Source organism: Accipiter gentilis, chromosome 15 (assembly GCF_929443795.1).
Source record: "Accipiter gentilis chromosome 15, bAccGen1.1, whole genome shotgun sequence".
NCBI classification, from domain to species: Eukaryota; Metazoa; Chordata; class Aves; order Accipitriformes; family Accipitridae; genus Astur; species Astur gentilis.
In genome coordinates, this window is record NC_064894.1 from 20080473 (window position 1) to 20098773 (window position 18301).

Consider the following 18301-nt stretch of genomic DNA (forward strand, 5'->3'; position numbering starts at 1 on the left):
TTGGGGTTTATTTCTCATTATCCTGTTTTGATCTGATTGGTAATAAATTAAATTAATTTTCCCCAAGTTGAGTCTGGTTTGCCTGTGACAGTAACTGCTGAGTGATCTCTCCTGTCCTTATCTCAACCCACGAGCCTTTTGTTATATTTTTCTCTTCCCCGTCCAGCTGAGGAGGCAAGCGATAGAGCAGCTTTGGTGGGATTCTGGTATCTGGCCAGGGTCAACCCACCACACTGCCCAAAGTCAAAGGAGGCCAAGAGTATTTCACCTTGAGCCAGGACTACTGAGCGACTGCCACCTCTGCAGAATACCCTTCCTCTGGGTGCTGTGCTCTGCATCAGAGCTCACCACTATGCTACCTGGAGAAAGGCCATGCATTGCAAAGAGGAAGGTAAAAACCTTTTCCTAGAAACCTACACCGATCCTCCCACAGATCCCAGAAAGCAGCAAGGGAGGGGTTGAAATTCCAGTTCCTGCCTCTAGCTGATAGACCAGACAGCAGCATCTCTATAGGTAATGACATAAAACCTCCCATGTTTCATCTACTCTCAATTTCCTGCAGCTCAAGTTGACAAGGTGGCAAAGCTGGGCCTAGGGTTCTTCCCAACTTGGCTGCAATATAAACATTTTCTGAGCACACTGGCAACTGGTAAGTTTTGGGGGCTGGGAACGACAGTAGGCTGATCTATCTCTGAGGCTTAAACAGGCATTTTTCTCTACAAGCACAGGAAGTTCCTCAAATCAGCAGCATTGACAGTGCTTTCCAGAGCAGGGATTAGGACTGATTTCCAGGTGAAATACTCCAGAGAAAAAAGCCTACCTGCCTCTTTTTACATGGGCACACGGATATGAGGAGCTACAGCTAGGCAGTTTCACAACAGGAACAGGTAAGGTAATGGAGGAAAATACACTGATCGGCCCAGATCTTGAGCCCCTAAGTAGCACAAGGTATTTATTATCTTGCAGCTAAGAGCCTCGGGCAGTTACCAGAAAAACCTTGTCTCCCCTGTGAGTCACACAAGAACATGCTATACTCGCACAAAATAAAAAACAAAATCATCTATTTCCTGGAACACTACCACCACAAAGCGTAAAACAGAAAGTGAAGTGACAGGGTACGAGAAGAAAGGCCTGGCAGGAGAATAAAGAAGGTCAAGAGTCTCTTTCAATTGGTTTCCTCTGGCTGCAGAGAGGCGCCGGCAGGTCCCGAGGGCCACAGGGCTCCTGGGGTCACCCGGACACCCCCCCCCCCAAGCTTCCCAGGCCCGTGCCGGCACCACCAGGATCCACCCGCACTCATCACCCGGCACCACTTAAGTGTCCGTCTAACCTATGCCAGTGGGGCTTCTGAGCCTGGTTTTGTCCCCACTGAGTCAAAGGGGGAAGGATTTGGGTCACTGTGAGCTTTTGTCAGAAAGGTTCCCTAAATTAGCTCCTCTGTTTGAGATAAAAGGAAGAAAGAGGTCCATCTTTATTTTCCCCATTCACCCGCCATAATTACTCCGTCTCATCCCTGTCTGCTATTCACTGGCTCTCAGCAAGGCCCCGGCAGCCAGGTCACAGGTCAGCATGGAGGACAAGCCTCCGCTTCCCTGAAAAGGATTGAAATGTCTGAAGTGCAGCTTCAGCAGCGTCCAGAAAGTGCCCATCCCTTATGAAAAAGCAGGCTGGGTGAACTGCACCAGCAGTGACATGGTGAGGAGACCAGGGACCTGGAAATCACTGCTGCTGCACTTTGTTCTCTGGATATCACTTGGTTTGTTCAGAGTCTCAGCAAGACAGTTATGTACCCCAAATGTCTTTGTAATGCACTGCTTTATTCCTTCTGATTATATAGCAAGGTATTTCCTTGCGAATTTTCAGATCTACTCATCTGCCTCCTCTGTATCTTTATTTTTAATTCATTGCATAATTTTGCTGCTGTTGTTATTAATGGTCACGGGGCAATTGTCCTTTTCTCTAAGACCTGGGAGAAGATCTTACCTGTACATTTCATACTAGAGCTAGTACTTGACAGGTGTACAGATGTCTAAGAGCTCCTCTAACTTCTTACGATATGTGTTTTTCTATTGTAGTCTTTTACACAGAAAGGATTTCCTGAAACAACTAACATTAACAATTATAAAAATACTTAGTCTTGAATTCATAGACAGTAGTAGCTGCACCAGAAGCCCCAAGTTATGCTCAGCCAGCCAAAAGGAACTTGTTTTATTATTCCTGCGTTGAGTCACCACCTCCGGGTTTGGATACCCACTGTGAAGAACCAGGAAAACCAGACTATCCACAGAAAGTATTTGTAACAAACTTTGCCAGTAGCCAACAAGTTTGGACACATCAAAACCAGGCTACCAAATGGTCCACAACAGAGGTGACATGTGAATCAACAGCTGAGAGCTATTAACCCAGGTGTTCTTGGGACATGAGAAAGAATGGGAAATGTGCGGTTATCCCAGTGCCCGAGATGGGGGCTCTGGCAGAGAGAGGTGCCAACATCAGGGCTGCTCATTGCCACCTCCGGCTAACAAGGTGGTGGGCTGGTGTCCCCAGGAGCGCAAACCAAAAGGAGAACAGACTTACCAAGCCATTAAGCCACCTGTGCTCTTTGAATATCCACCTTGTCCCTTCCCCAAGGCAGTGGCTGCCCCCTCAACTCTCAGGTGGCAGCCGTAAACCTAAGCTTCACAGAGCTAGTCCAACTGCTGGTAGCAGCTAACTTTCCCTTGGCGTTCTCGCTCCTGCTGCCACCGCCCTCACTATCTCCAAACATCAGCTTTCACGCCTGCGGATTCTGTTTCGGAAACCCAGGAGGTGGTCTGCAGAGGTGCCCGGTGTTCAGAGCAGCACGTAAAGCTGCTGGGCATCCCTAGGACCACTGCCTGCAGGACTGGCACCACACGGCTTTGCCATGTTCACAGCTAATGGAGTTAGAAGGTCCCACTTGAAGTTATCTCACACAGATCATCAGAAAAACTGCCTTGCGTACACACAAATAGATATGGGGGGAACTTCAGTTAACCAAAAGAAAATGGCAGCGGGGGGTTCCGAGTATAACGTGTTGCCCTTTAGCTTGTAAGGCTTGAGCCAGAATTCACTGAAGCAAAGAAAGCTCCTGGTGATGTTATTGGACAGCACAGCTAAGGCCATATGAGAGAAGCATGACTTTGAACTATACATGACTGAAACTTTCAGAAATACCTGGGTGTATTCATGTCCTGTTTTTTTCCCCATTAAAAAAAAAAATAGGCAAAGAAAGCAGTGACATGATTCTTACTTGGACAGGAACAGGCTTCAGTCCTAATACAAGGCCATCTGCTTGAGGGAGATATTTTTTTACACAAAGTTTAAGCTCAAAGCAAGAGGAGAATATCACACTATCCAACCCCTCGCACACACTTGCCTCACTCAGGATTTTGTGAGGCTCTGTTGAATTTATTCTATGTAAAACCTGTTTGCTGCCCTGTGCAAAGATGCTTATTTTGGAGGTGTGCCTCTACAGACACCTCTAGACCCACTTTGCAGGATCCCATGAGTGCGGGATGCCCGCACACCTTACGCAGTGCATTCAAAAGGAACGTGAGGACACACAGCTGCAGGTTGCTGTTATGAGCATTATTAATGCAGATGAGCAGCCCATACAAGTACATGTTGCTTACATGAGGAATTGTCCCCAAAAAGAAGCATAACCCCCTGGATGGATGTTCCTGGGAAAGTATAAAGACTCATAACTTTAAGCTCAAGTAGAATTGGGACCACAAAGGTTATATGTTGCAAAATTACATCCCACATATGATTTTGAACAACTCCTCCTCAGCCTGCGAGACAATCTTACAATTCCCAGGGCTCCAAGTCAATTTTTGTCTGCCAGCACCAGCAGGATGATTTCTCTCCTTCCTGCGCTCAGCTTGCTCCTGCCAGACAGGAGCGTCTGACACCCCGAAACCTCTGCTGTTACTCTTATCGGCAGCTAAGACAAGACAAGCCCAGCTGCCTCAAGGCACAGCTCTACGAAAAGGCACAAGGGGAAGATGTGAGCAACTTTCCCAGCTGCCCCTGGCTGACACTGCATTACACTGGTGCCAGAGCAAGTGCTCGGCCACTGCTCTCGGCCCTGTGCTTGCCAAGGCAACGCAGAGTTGCAGCTAATGTCCCCATAGGATAAGCTCTTATTATTTTTCTCTTCTTTCTACAGTGCCGTCATCCTTATCTCTGCTGGAAATCAGCAATAGATGAAAGAGGAAAATCAGTGGTTTCCCTCATGTTTTCATGTAATTACTAATATTAGAAGTCCTGTATATTTTTGTATCACTCTTCCAAATAGCTCCTCTCTTGACCTATGTCCAGATAGATCTCCACATCAGCTGAAGTTCAGGATGTGTTTTTAGCACTGAAAATGCCCTGTGCTGGTTTTGGCTGGGATAGAGTTTAGAGTTAATTTTCTTCATAGTAGCTGGTATGGGGCTATGTTTTGGATTTGTGCTGGAAACAGCGTTGATAACACAGGGCTGTTTTCATTCCTGCTGAGCAGTGCTTACCCAGAGCCAAGGGCTTTGCTGCTTCTCCCCCCACCCCTCCAGTGAGCAGGCTGGGGGGGCACAAGGAGCTGGGAGGGGACACAGCCGGGACAGCTGACCCCCACGGACCCGAGGGGTATCCCAGACCATAGGACGTCATGCTCAGCAATAAAAGTTGGGGGAAGAAGAAGGAAGGGGGGACGTTTGGAGTGATGGTGTTTGTCTTCCCAAGTCCCCGTGAGGCGTGCTGGAGCCCTGCTGTCCTGGAGATGGCTGAACACCCGCCTGCCTGTGGGAAGTGCTGAAGGAATCCCTTGTTTTGCTTTGCTTGCGCACGTGGCTTTTGCTTCACCTATTAAACTGTATTTATCTCAGCCCATGAGTTTTCTCCCTTTTACCCTTCTGAGTGTCTCCCCCATCCCACCCGGGGGGGAATGAGTGAGCAGCTGTGGGGGGCTGAGCGGCAGCTGGGGTTAAACCATGACATGCCCTAATGGGGCCGAGTCTCACCTGCAGTAGTTACACCAGTGACCTTCCTTTTCTGAAAGGGAATCTAAAGCCACAGTCACAGGTCCAGCCCTGTTCAATGCTCTCAGCACCAACGGGGGAATGGAAAGTGCCCTCAGATGGCAGGCAGCTAAAAGGAACGACTGCAGGCACTTTAGAGGACAGGGTTAGAGGAAAAAACATACACATTTAGTGGGGTGGATTTCAATAGTGCCAAGCAGGGTGCAGTACCTTTCTAGAGGACACAGTGTACCTGTGGATTATTTGGCAGCACTGGAAGAAAAAACCAGAAAAAATTGTGACAGGCCAGCTACTGGATGTGTATCAACAACACGTAATTGTTGCTGAAAGAAGTTTTTTTGAGAAGATACACATCAAAACGTCATATAAGCAAACATCCAAGGGAATTCATTCTGTTCTGGCATCAGTGCTGAGGACCCAGCTGGAGCAGCTTTTCTAGTTGAAGGTACCACACCATAAGGTGACAGCTTCTGGTACAAGCAATAAATGCAAAGATGCCAGCTACGAGGGTAGGCTGAAAGAAGCAGATGTTGTCATCTCTCTTTTAGCAGCCTCCTTTTACAGGGAAAGCTGGCTCAAAGGAACTAACAAACAGTTGTTCTCCAAGTCCAAAGGAAAGGGGCGAAAAAAGCCCCCAAAACACTAAACCCAGTTTCCTGTTGCGGCAGTTTTAAAGAGGTCAGCAGTAGGCAAGTACGGAACACCCACATATCTGACCTTACGCAGTGGGGATTCCCAGGTCGAGCAGACAAGCCCAGGAGAAGCAGGTTCAGCTCTCCTTCCCCCACTCTATTCTGAAGGGGTAGGGGCCATCAGAGAAGTGGCAGAGCAGCTAGCTGGGATCTTGAATGCCTTAGGACTGCCACAGCATTAGCTGCCAAAATTAATCTGCTGCTTCTCTGCTATGCTGCACAATGTACCAAAATCGTAACAAGGCAGGCTGTAACGAGAAATATCTCATTTACCTGGCCATGATGGCAACACTCACTCTGCAAGAGCCATACTGCAGATGCCAAAAATTCCTTTAATAACAGCTCAGTAGATGTTATCTTTTTCTCTTCATAGTACAAGCCGGAGCTGGGCTTGGATATTAGTGCATTAATGTTAATATACAAAGCATTCAGCCAACAGAGCTGGTAAGAAAAACAAAAAGAGCGTAAGGAAGCACGTAAGAGTATTTGATTTTCCAAACTGAAGTTTAGTTTAGTGCTGGAAACTGCCAGATGAAAGTAGAAGTTTTTCAGAAACATTTCCCTCTTTGGAAAAGAAAAATTATTTTTTCCCCACTCTAGAAGCCATTAAAATATTTCCTGTACTGTTTATGTACATCATCTCCTTTCTTCAGATTGACTCTATTGGGATTTCCATTACTTTCAGTAGTCAGCACTTTTTAGTGCCTCCAAATGCACTGTATAGCATGATAAATGGACAAACATGACGCTGGACAAGAGCAGAACTCAGATCCACTGCTTCAAGACACAAATAACTTAGTGATCATTCTTTCCATGACATGATTAAGTTACTACATGATTGATTTTTCCCTTGTCTTTCTTCAGTAAGCTCTACTGCATCTAACTCAGAGAGGTGGAGAAAGCATGTCCAAGAGGAAGACAGAAATCAGGAAGAGAGATGGGAGATTTAAATTGCACTGTCACCTGTGGTGCACTGTTGTAGCTATGTGCTTCTTTAATGGGAATAGCTATCTGGTGAAGTTGTGCAGGGGCAGCCTACAGATCTACCAATTATCAAAACAGTTTTACTCATTTTGGTAGTTTTCCCCAAAAGTTTATGATCAGAACTATACTTATTCACCACAGCCTAGAAAAATGTTACCTCCGTCACCTACTTTGGGCACCATGAGACATACTGTAAGCTCATCTGGCTCATCACCAAGCCTGAAGCCTGCCTGCACTTCCACAGTCTTTGCCAAATCAATGTCCTTCCAATTAACTGAATTTTTTTAGCTTCCTACTGATATCAACAGCATTTGCACAAAGCATGGGAGGTTTGTCCCCAGTAGAGGCTGCTGTTTGTCTGCATTCTTGTCTTGCAACAGGAGCAATTTTTAGATTTCTCCTCTGCTGAGCAAACCAGCACAAGTTCCAGGGTGCTCCCACACATAACTCATTTCTGTTACAGCGTCTGACAGTCGATCAGAGCTCAGCTGTAGTCATGCCATCAGGCTGCAGCTGAGCACAATCTAGAAGCAGATTAGGAACAGGCTTGGCCATAGCACTGCCTCCCAGCTTCACCTTCCCTGACCCTGACCAGGTACCTGCAGCAGAGAAGACTTACCAATTCAGTTCTCTTTGCTGCTTCCATTTTTAAGCTAACATTCAGAAAGCAATTGGTCTTCTGAGATACTTACGATGAGTAGAGATAAGATCTAAAATTTAGCAGAGTCTCCATCTACTAAGACAGTCGATATAGAAATAAACTGGTTTGAGCTGAATGCAATGTATGCAACCTGTAGAAAAACTGTAATTAGCTCCAACTGACTGATTTAAATGAATATAACAGAAAAATTCCATGGATACATACCACCTATGTATTCACATGCCATTTAGGACAAAACCTAAATATGTTGAACCTTAACTCTTGTCTGTTCTGTGATGAAAACCAGGGTTCTCAGCCCACTAAAACAAAACATAAAAATAAACCCCACTCATCTTGTTACAGGTTTGCTTGGAAAGGTTATTTAAGGGTCTTTATTTGTCCATTGGCTTTTCACCTGCAAAGGCTCAGACCCTCCATTTCTAGGACAAGGCAGCAGCTGAGTATGGAGAAGAATCCCAAGTTCTCCAGGAATCACACATTAAAAATGCATTTTCTTGGTCTTTTACTCCTCCTGCCATCCTCAAAAAGAGGTCACAGTACTAGGTTTATACAATTAAATGATGTCTGAGACACACCAGGTGTGAAAAAAAACCCCACACCAAAACTTTAAAACTCCACTTTTTTATATTGAGGTAATAGGATTTCCCCTTTGACAGTTAAGTAAGGATATGTACTTAAAAATTTCACATTCTATAAGGTGTTTTAAAACCCATGCATGCAAAAAATATTTTCTATTCAATACACTAAGTCAAAAGAAGCAGTAACCTATTAGACAGTTATTCCTCCAAATATAATGCTAACTTATGTCAACACAAGTTTTCTTTTTGCTGTTGCTAATTATACAGTTTAGTAACAACCATATAAAAGTCTACAAATGAGCATAATAAAGTTTTCTTCGATAACTGTCCCTAATTCCAGGTTTGGTTCAAAGAAGGAAAGAGGGAAGGGAACAGGAAAGAGACAGGTAGCCAGACAAGCCCAACAAGACTTGTGTGAGCTTCATTTCTCTATAGGGTTTCCAGAAGAGCAACTCAAATTTCCCATCCTTACCACCAAGCATCTTTTGATTTTAGACAATTCCTCCTTACAATTGCAAAGATGAAATACCAGCTCAAACACGGGACTAGATCTGGCCTTATTTCTAAGAAGGACAAACCCCTGTGGAGGTATAAGCTGCAGGGACTACACAGACTCTTTGCCCTGTGCTCAGGATCACTTACCTCTCCCCAGCCCACAGGTAACAACCACCACAGATGTTCACCACCCACCGCAGCAGCAGTTTAAGCCTACCTCACAAACACATCTTCAGTGGATTTTCCCAAGCACAGACAATGATCCAGCTCAGCTCCAAGAAGACAGAGATCACCTCTACCACAACCATACACTGATTTGCCCCTGCTGCCTTGCCTCGCCTCGCTCCTCTCTCCTCTTACCCAGCCAAATGAATCGGCCATCTCCACCTGGGTTTCCCCGTTGCCGCTGGTCCTAGTGCAATCCCCACGCTGAGATAAAAACCCTGTTTCCCCCAGCCCCCAGCTCAGTCCCAGCTGTGCTTTGGCACAGGCCAATGGTTGTGTGCTCCAGGAAAAAGAAACAGTAGTGGAGATGTGATGGGAAAATGTCAACAGAACAATAATGCTGTCATTGTTACATTTAACTAATGTTTAAAAAGTTCTCTTTAAAGTCCTGTCTCTGAGCAGTGCAAAGGGTTTCTGTCTCATTCCCCTGGAAGTGGCTGTATGTACCACGCCTCCACACTCGCCCCAAAGCCCTTAGAAATCAGGACGGTATCCCCTTCATATCCCATTTAGCCAGGAGCAGGTATGCTATGTGCCCTTTCTAAGTCTGAGCTAACTACTCAGCTGAAGAGCAGTGTCACCTGCCAGCTCTCCTGAGTACTCCTGCATGGAGAAGTAGCCCAAGGGAACAGGTTGTGGACTAGAAAATCAGATTTGCAGCCTTTTGAAAGGGATTCCCTCCTCCCTGTTTTGGGTTTGTGCGGCAGGGGTTTGGAAGCTGAGTAGGGGCCGCAGGGCCGGCTCCTGGGAGAAGCTGCTTGAAGCTTCCCCAGCTCCAGGTCAGACCCACCTCTGGCCCAGGCCGAGCCCATCAGCGATGGTGGTAGTGCCTCTGGGAGAACAGATTTGAGAAGGGGAACCTGCAGGAGAGAGGAGATTGGAATGTGAGAGGAACCCCTCTGAAGACACCAAGGTCAGTGAAGAAGGAGGGGGAGGAGGGGCACCGGAGGAGCTGGATGCCCCCACAGCCCCTGGTGAGACCAGATGGCAGGCTGTCCCCCCCCACCCACGGACAGGAGCGGGAGAGCAGATGCCCACCTGCAGCCCGGGGAGAGAGGAGCCCACGCCGGAGCAGGGGGATGGATGCCCCCCAAGATGGCCGCCGCTCCCTGGGAGAGCCCGCGCTGGAGCAGGCTGTGACTGAAGGACTGCAGCCCGCGGAAGGGACCCACGCTGGAGCAGTTTGTGAAGAACTGCAGCCCATGGCAAAGACTCACGCTGGAGCAGTTCGTGAAGGACTGTCTCCCGTGGGAGGGACCCCACGCCGGAGCAGGGATGAGTGCAGAGTCCTCCCCCCGAGGAGGAAGGAGCGGCAGAGACAACGTGTGATGAACTGACCCCAACCCCCACTCCCCGCCCTCCTGCGCTGCTGGGGGAGGAGAGAGAGAAGATCGGGAGTGAAGTGGAGCCGGGAAGGAGCGAGTGGTAGGAGGAAGGTGTTTTAAGATTTGGTTTTACTTCTCAGTATCCTTATTTTTATTTGAACTGTAGTAAATTAAATTGATTTTGTTTTTTTCCCCAGGTTGAGTCTGTCTTTTGCCCATGACCATAACTGGTGAGTGATCCCTCTCCGTCCTTGTCTGGACCCACAAGCTTTTCTTTATATTTTATCATCATCATCCCACTGGGGTGGGGGTGGAGGTTTGAACAAGCAGCTTCGTGGTGATTTGTTACCGGCTGCACTTAAAGCATGACATTCCCTTATCCCCTCTTCATAGTCCTGTGAAAAATTATATGAGGAGGAAATGGTGGAGAGATAAACACAGATAGTTGTTTGGTTTTCTAAGTCAGCTTTCAGTAAGCAGTAGTCCTCAGAAAGTGCTCCTTGAAAGCCAAAGTAAGTATCTGCAGACACTTCTTTTTTATAGAAAAAGCTTTTCATAACAATTTTTCTTGAAAAACTTCTCATAAAAACATTGCTTATGAAACCAAGCTGGAAAAGGAGTACAGAAAAGGTCTGGCTAAATGGTGAAAACAGATGAAAATGAGAAAAGGATTGAGATTATAGGAAAAACAATGAAAAAAACATTGAAAGAGCCTGGATCCATCTTCTTTATTCCCTCCCATCAGGTATTTATACATATTGATAAGATCCCCCTGAGCCTTTTCTTCTCCAGGCTGAACAGTCCCAGCTCTCTCAGCTTCTCCTTGTCAGACAGATGCTCCAGTCCCTTCATCATCTTTGTGGCCCTTCACTGGACTTGGTCTGATATGTCCATATCTCTGTTGTACTGGGGAGCCCACAACTGGACCCAGCACTCCAGATGTGTCTCACCAGCACTAAGTAGAGGGGAAGGATCATCCCCCCCTTGACCTGCTGGCAATACTCATTCTAAAGCAGCACAGGATACTGTTGCCCCTCTTTGCTGCAAGGACACATTGCTGGCTCATGTTCAACTTGGTGTCCACCAGGACCCTCAGGTTCTTTTCTGCAAAGCTGCTTTCCAGCTGGTTGCCTCCCAGCATGTGCTGGTACATGGGATTGTTCCTCCTCAGGTGCAGGACTTTGCACTTCTCTTTATGGAACTTAGGAGACCCCTGCTGGCCCATTTCTCCAGCCTGTGCAGGTTTCTCTGAACAGCAGCACAAACATCTGGTCTATTGGCTACCCCTTGCAATTTTGTATTGTCTGAAGGGTTGTTGAGGGGGTGCACTGTCCCATCATCCAGGTCATTATTGAAGATGTTAAACGGTATTGACTCTGGCATTGACTCTAAGGTTACTCCATTAGTGACTGGCATCCATCACAACCCTTCTGAGCCCGAGTTCAGATGGTTTTCAGTCCACCGCTGTCCACTTACATAGCCCATATTTCATCAGCTTGTTTGTGATGAAGTTACAGCAGACAGGGTCAACAGTCTTGCTAAAATCAAGATAAACAACATCTACTGCTCTTCCCTCGTCCACTAAGCCAGTCCACTGTAGGCCATGAGGTTGGACAAGAAGGATTTCCTTTTCATAAATCTATCTTGATCACTCCCAAGCACATTCTTGACCTTAATGTTTGGAAACTGTTTCCAGGATTATCCACTCCATCCCCTTCCCAGGAATTAAGCTGAGGCTGACGAGTCTGGAGTTCCTCAGGTCCTCCTTCTTGTAGATAGGACTGACATTTGCTTTCTTCCACTCAGGAACCCATTGCCAGCAGGTTGAGGGAGGCGATCCTTCCCCTCCATTCAGCACTGCTGAGGCCACACGTGGACTACTGTGCCCAGGTCCGGGCTCCTCATTACAAGAGGGACATGGGACCTGTCTGCCTTGGCAGACTCTCCCCAGTGTCCTAGAGCTCAGCCCCCAGCAAGCAGGTCAGGTTGGCAGCTGAGGGCCTACTAGAAATAGAAATCCATGTTCTGAAACTATAGTGATTTTTTTGTGTAGCAAACACAAGTTAGTAAAGGGGGGGGGGGGATTATTTTGTTTAGCAACACCTGCATTAGGGCTGGTTCTCACCCTTTTGCCATTTACATGAACCTCTGCAGTAAATGAACCTGCCCAGTCTGAGCAACTGCAATCAGATAGCTGCCCAGGTTTTCTTTTACTTCTATCTAGACAATCCTGTCATCTTAAGTCACCTCCACATGAATGGATTAAGAACAGAAATGTGTTTTCATTGTGTTAGAGCATTTTATATACTATCAGTTTTGTTTCATCCCTTCACCATAAGCCATCTTGCCTGCTGCTGTGTGTTTTACATCATTTGGAGAGAAGCCCAAGTACACTGAGCAATAAAAAAAAGCACAAAATAAAACTCCAGAGGGTGGTGTGTTCAGGGAAATTGCTTTTAAAAACATTGAAGAAAAGCATACTTTCTTCAGAATTTAAAAGCTTAGAAGATCCATATTTCTTCACAGTATTTTGGCAGACGGTATCTTTACTATTATTAAATTCCTTAGTTTTCTGGAACAGAAAAGAGCACTGAGTAGCAGTGAGCACAACAGTATTGATGGAATAGCATACAAGTGGATGCATGTCAAGAGGCATTGCTTTTGATCTGTTCTTTGCTACAAAGGATGACGGGGAATTGTTATCCCAAAAGCACTCTGTGCAGGAAATCAGGATGTGGCTGTAACAGATATTAATCCCTCAGGAGAAAGTTAAGGAGGAATTCAAGTACAGTAAATTGCAGTGGCTGGACAGTATTTATTTGAGGTATCGGGTAGCTACAGTAGGTGTCTGGAGATTGTAACACAACTTGCATCCATCCCTGATTTCTACTCAAGCTCCGACTTACGGGTCTTAAAGAGATTTCTGGAAAAGCAAGCTCTCAGGCTTCTAGAGGTATTTAGCAAACACACAGGCACAGCATGGCATGGCTGTAACTTACTTAGATTTGTAACAATTTATGTTCAGTAAGTGCTAAGTAAATATTCTTGTGAACTAAAATTCAGCTAATATTTAAGCTCACTGAAAAGGCTTTATTCTACTTGTAGTCATAATAACTTTATCAACTGAAAAGCAGTTTGCTCTGTTAAATGGCCCAACAAGAGCCCATCAACTTTTGCCATATTGTGGAGCCACTCTGCAGTGCTCTCTTTATTGAAAAGTATAGATACTATATTGCAATCAATACTGAATGATCCTGCAACTTTTGCTTTTGTATTGCCTCTCTGCACTCTCTAATGACTCTCATCCTCCTCATGCTCTCAGGAAGTTTAAATGTCAGGGCTAATTAATTAAGATGGTTTGTCTTCTCTTATTAATCCCTTAGGTTCTGAGAACCCATTCCCTTTAATCAGAAGCAGCTGTGACCAACATGGCACGAGAGACAGAAAAACATTTTACTCCCAGGTACTTCCTATGATTACATTTCTGAAACAATAATTAAAGTAACTGTTGCTGTAATTCCAGTAATAAGGTTAAAATGTGTCGCTACAATTTCACTTCCCGAAATTCCATCCAAATGATTTGTGAATGTATCTGTGAGAGCCTATCATGTGCAATGTTGCTCAAGAAATTGGTGCCTTCTGGACGTGATGATAATTTCCGAGTCTCTACTTTTGCAATAGGCTCTATCTAGATGCCAAAAATTTACTGAAAAACCAAGCCTTTGACTTTTAACTATATCACCATTGCTACTTTCATTTTTTTTACTGAAGCACCTCTTTTGTTAGATCTTTGTTTTGCATATATCAAATAAAGTAGCCTATTTTCCGTAAAAAGATTATAATTCAGTTGCACTTATTTCTTAAAGGGAAATAGTGTAGGAAAAAACCAAAGCATTTAGTATTCGCATACCAGTTCAACACTTTTTTTTTAAATTTAAATACACTGGGCTTGTTTATAAAATGACCATTTAAAAGACAGGATTATCTAAACTACATTCGTATTATTGAAATAGTTTTGATCACTGAATTGACCTGTTCTAAGCTTGCTATTTACTGCAAATATCCATCCGCTAGAACCTGACAGCTGGTTTTCAGTCTGTAGAAGTGCGATGCAGGTAGTGACTAGCACCTCACTTTATGTTAATCAAGGTCTAGAGGTTCACCAGCTCCACAGCTGGAGCATTTTTTACATACCTGATTTCCCAAGCGCTGGGCCACAGCTGATTTTCTGAATCCTCTCGAAATGCCCAAACTAATTTTTTCAAGGTTTGGACGCTTTCTTCAAAGCAGATTTACCTCCTGGGGTAGGAGTATGCAAGCTCCCATGCCTCTGAGTTACAGCTGAAGAGACGTTGGGTCAGTTCCACGTGAAGTTCATTCCACCCGATTTAAGAGCGAGACAAACAGTGCTTTGCTATAGGAGCAGGACAGAGCCTGAAATGAATCTCTAAGACAATTCTTGATAGAGCTAATTGACATCTTTTAATTCAGTCTCCCTGACAAACATGGCAGTCAGTATGTGTTTTACTATATTTATATAAATGCACTGAAATCACAGAATTCTTGAAAAAAGTTATAAAAAATACATTTTGATGAAGGACCTTCCTCCCCGCCCCCCCCCAGGTATTTTGGTTAGTAAAAAGAACTATTTGCTAGTATAATTCACAACTGCTGAGTAGTTACAGTTATGACCAACAGAACATGATGATTTTAAAATATATGTTAACAATGGGTTCACAGCCCATTGTCTCTCTACTCAGGCACACAAACACTATCCTTTAAATCTGAATTATTACAGGATACTTTTCCTTACCTTCTGCAACAGCAATAGAAAGGGATGCCTCATGCACTACAGAAAAGCAGGCCAGTCTATTTTAACTTCTGTTGTCTCAGAAATAACTCTATTTGAGACAACAGGAACAGAGATAAACAGACTTTGCAAGTTGCGTTTATCAAGTAAACTTACTTGCTATTAATTTTACCCATTCATCAGGAATTTTAAAATTTCCAGTTACGTACTTTTAGGTAATAAAACGTATTGCTTCCAGTAGATTAACACAGTTATTTATCAGTATTTGCAGTGTTGCTGCTGTAGTATCCTTAGCATGGGTGATGCTTGCAGGTGTAAAGATGACTTGGTTCTTGTTCCCAGACAGCAGACAAGAGTTTACGGTCCTGAGGCTGGGATACACAACAGGTATGCAGAGCTCTGCTCCTGCAGGACCTCCCTGATTTTAAAGACAAATTCTGTTCAGAGGTAATCCCTCCAGGCATTGAATATTGCTTGAATTGATAATAATACATGAGAAATTATTCTGCTGGAGAGGGAAGAAGAAAGGAAACAGCTGTTTTTACTTCATTCACTCTGGGTTTTCTGGTCATTGCTAACTGGATGAGCTCTATTCCACCAGCTTGGTTTTCCTCTTTAAAGCAGTTTGAAAACTGGCAGAAGTTTGGGAAAATTGTATCAGGACAAGCACATGGCTCTCTGTATCTCCTCATAAGTACAATAATTCCCATTCCCTCTCTTACTCTCCCAGTAGCCAAAAGGCAACCCGAGAGATATGGCCACTGGCCCCGAGACATTGAACCAATGATGCACTTGCTCCCTACGTGTAAAAGATCTTTTGTTTATAATCCAGGGAGAAGGAGAGGGGTTTCTGCATATTTTCAGCATGGTCAAATGAGTTTGTTACATGATTTTTTTTTAGTCCTAACCACTAAAAATCATGTGTCAGCATCCTTCTTTTGACTGACATGTTTTATTCACAGGGAATCATTTTCTCTGGAACGGGAGTAAAATGTCACTTCTTACACAGAGCTTAACACTGCTGCCAGAAGCAAGGAAGCCTTCACCCACCGATCTGTGAGTCGACCCACCATGACACTCTCACCATCGTGTTACTGACATGGCTTGATGATCAACTACTTGGAACAGCTTTTGTACAACCTGCAAAAATACACAGAATTGGTTTATTTATAAAGTCTGGCTGTGTTGTAATCCAGAAGGAAGATAAGCATTTTGGACATACGATCCTCACACCTAGCCATCTTCCTGTAACAGCACTTGTTAGTATTTTTGTCTCCATCATTACAGTATTTCCACTCATTTGGAAGTTGACCCTGCTTTAGCAGAAAGCTAGATCAGATGACCTGCAGAGGTCTCAACCTAAGTAAGTCTGTATTTCTGTCATTTATCCTATTGAAAAGTTCTGCAATATTCTTCTTTTATTAAAAGAAACACGACATCCAAAACCTCGAACAAGTTCACAACTTTACACCAAGCAGTCACTGGAGTTCTGAGGATATGTATTTCTCCTTTAGTATGCATTTTATTGCATGGAGAATGTTTCGTATTTTTATAATATATTAAGTTTTCTTGTCTACTGTATTTTTGTTCATGGTGTAATCTGTTCAGTTGCTAGTATTTGACAGTCAGTGACTAAAAATGTGGTATAATTTTAAATATACATTTATGTTTTAGTTGCTGAATCCCAGTCGTACCCTAGTAGACTTGCAAGAGAGCCTACCTATCATTTTGGTTTATCAAACCAGTGGTTCTGAAAGCTGTTCCAACTAACACTTGTGCATAAGTTACAACAGCTGCGAGAGGACGTCCTATTTTTTACCTACAAAGACTTTCATAACATTAAATCAGATTTAGATGATAAACTACATCAACACCAACAGAAGCCAAATATGCTGTCTTTTGCATGTGTGGCTTAAAGATATTTTATATCTATTTACACAAATTAGTAAGTATGTCTCACCTCAGTGCAACATTTTTAATAATGCAAAACTGACTGAACCACAAGCCATATTGATGGAATATTAAACACTGGAATTAAGTTCACAGAAGCAGGAATGCTGACAACACAGGTCAAACTTCCAATCGTTTAACTGCGTGTTTTGATATTGCATGAGCTTTTGAGGAAGGAATAAGTAGGTTATATAACTCAGATGCAGGCCGATTCAAGGATGTTTGGTCAGGATAAATTTTAGAAATAAAATGGAATGACACAAACCAGCAAAACCCAGACTCTGACACCTCTGCTTGAGAGTTTACAGCAAACTTCTATTATTGTATGTAGTGGAGTTTTATCCAAGTCAATAAATAGTATACTATCTATTTTATGTTATGATTTGTTAAAATATACTATTTGTTGCGTAACAAATTTCAAGCACTGTCAAAGCACAGAAGTACAGCTACCATCTACATGTCTCCACATACCACAGACAGGACTGCTACAAGTGCCTCTTATAAAGGCTTCCCAACGCCTCCCATTATGAAACTTTTACTGTACTTGCAGCTACCCAGTTTTGAGGTTTGAACTGAATTTCCTATATCAAGTGTTATTTGTACCTCACATATTGCTGTGTGGAAAGGTTAATCCAGAACAGCTCAATCAGTCCATGCATAAGACGAAGGAAAAGCATAGACTTCAGTGTAATACAGTTACCTAAAGTAGAAAAAGTTAAGGTTGGAAAGGCAACATTAAATTTAAATATTTGGCCAAGAAAAATTAAAATTGAAGTCATCATTACAATTGTAGAGTCAAGCAGTCAGGTTGGGAAATGCCAGAATAAGAGGCAAATACCTACCAAAAGGTGCAGAACAGTGTGTGTACTATTTCAGGAGACTCTCACAACAATTACAGTACATAGCTTTGGAAACATAGTTTCAAAATCTCCCACTGAAAAACACCAAGATACAGGTCTCTAAGAAACTTACGGAAATGAAACTGGGGATATTCTCCACTGAGTAAGTCTCTAGAAATTTCAGGCTAGTCAGTCACTTCACACTACATTTATGATGCAAGAGTCAAAGCTGAAATAAAGCAACCACCCAGAATTTTGTCCAGAAAACAAAAATAAAACCCATACAAGTTTTTATTTATTTTAATTAGAAGTAAAATAAAATCTGACATTTCCATCTAGAAGCCACTGACATATGCTGTGGTAAATTCAAACACAGAGAGGTGGTTTTAGCTGTCAGATTCCTCCCAAATTCAGCTTCTCCCTCTTGCACCGGAGCTTTGTGCAAGCCCCGATATGCCCGAGGACACATCTGCTCAAGGCAGCCGCTGGAGTTCAAGCTTGTCGGCGGATGGTGCTTCAAAGACGTCATCTTCAACACTTTCTTCTATCGGCTTCATTTTTGCCGAAGTTCTCAGGTAGGGAGACGTCCGGCCTGGGCCTGCCACAGTTACAAAGAAATTACCAATTAATTTAACGACACATACCTGCTGCATACACCTATTTGTGACAAAACGTACACAGTCTGATGATCCTGTCCTAGTTG

At 43.9% G+C, this 18301-nt stretch overlaps 1 protein-coding gene across 4 annotated transcripts in view; it reads right to left on the bottom strand.

Annotated features, from left to right (window-relative positions):
• Positions 1 to 16623: 16623 nt before the first annotated feature.
• Positions 16624 to 18301, bottom strand: part of BVES (blood vessel epicardial substance) — a 31317-nt gene continuing 29639 nt past the window's right edge. For 2 of the 4 annotated variants that reach the window (XR_007508218.1, XR_007508219.1), the window contains exon 9: positions 18176 to 18196. Coding sequence is in view for 1 of the 4 variants with exons in the window: in XM_049818077.1 (XP_049674034.1) it covers positions 18072 to 18196 (125 nt within the window). In the remaining 3 variants the exon portion in view is untranslated. Of the gene's footprint in view, positions 18197 to 18301 lie in introns of all 4 variants that reach the window. The other 2 variants (XM_049818077.1, XM_049818078.1) reach the window with 2 other exon arrangements.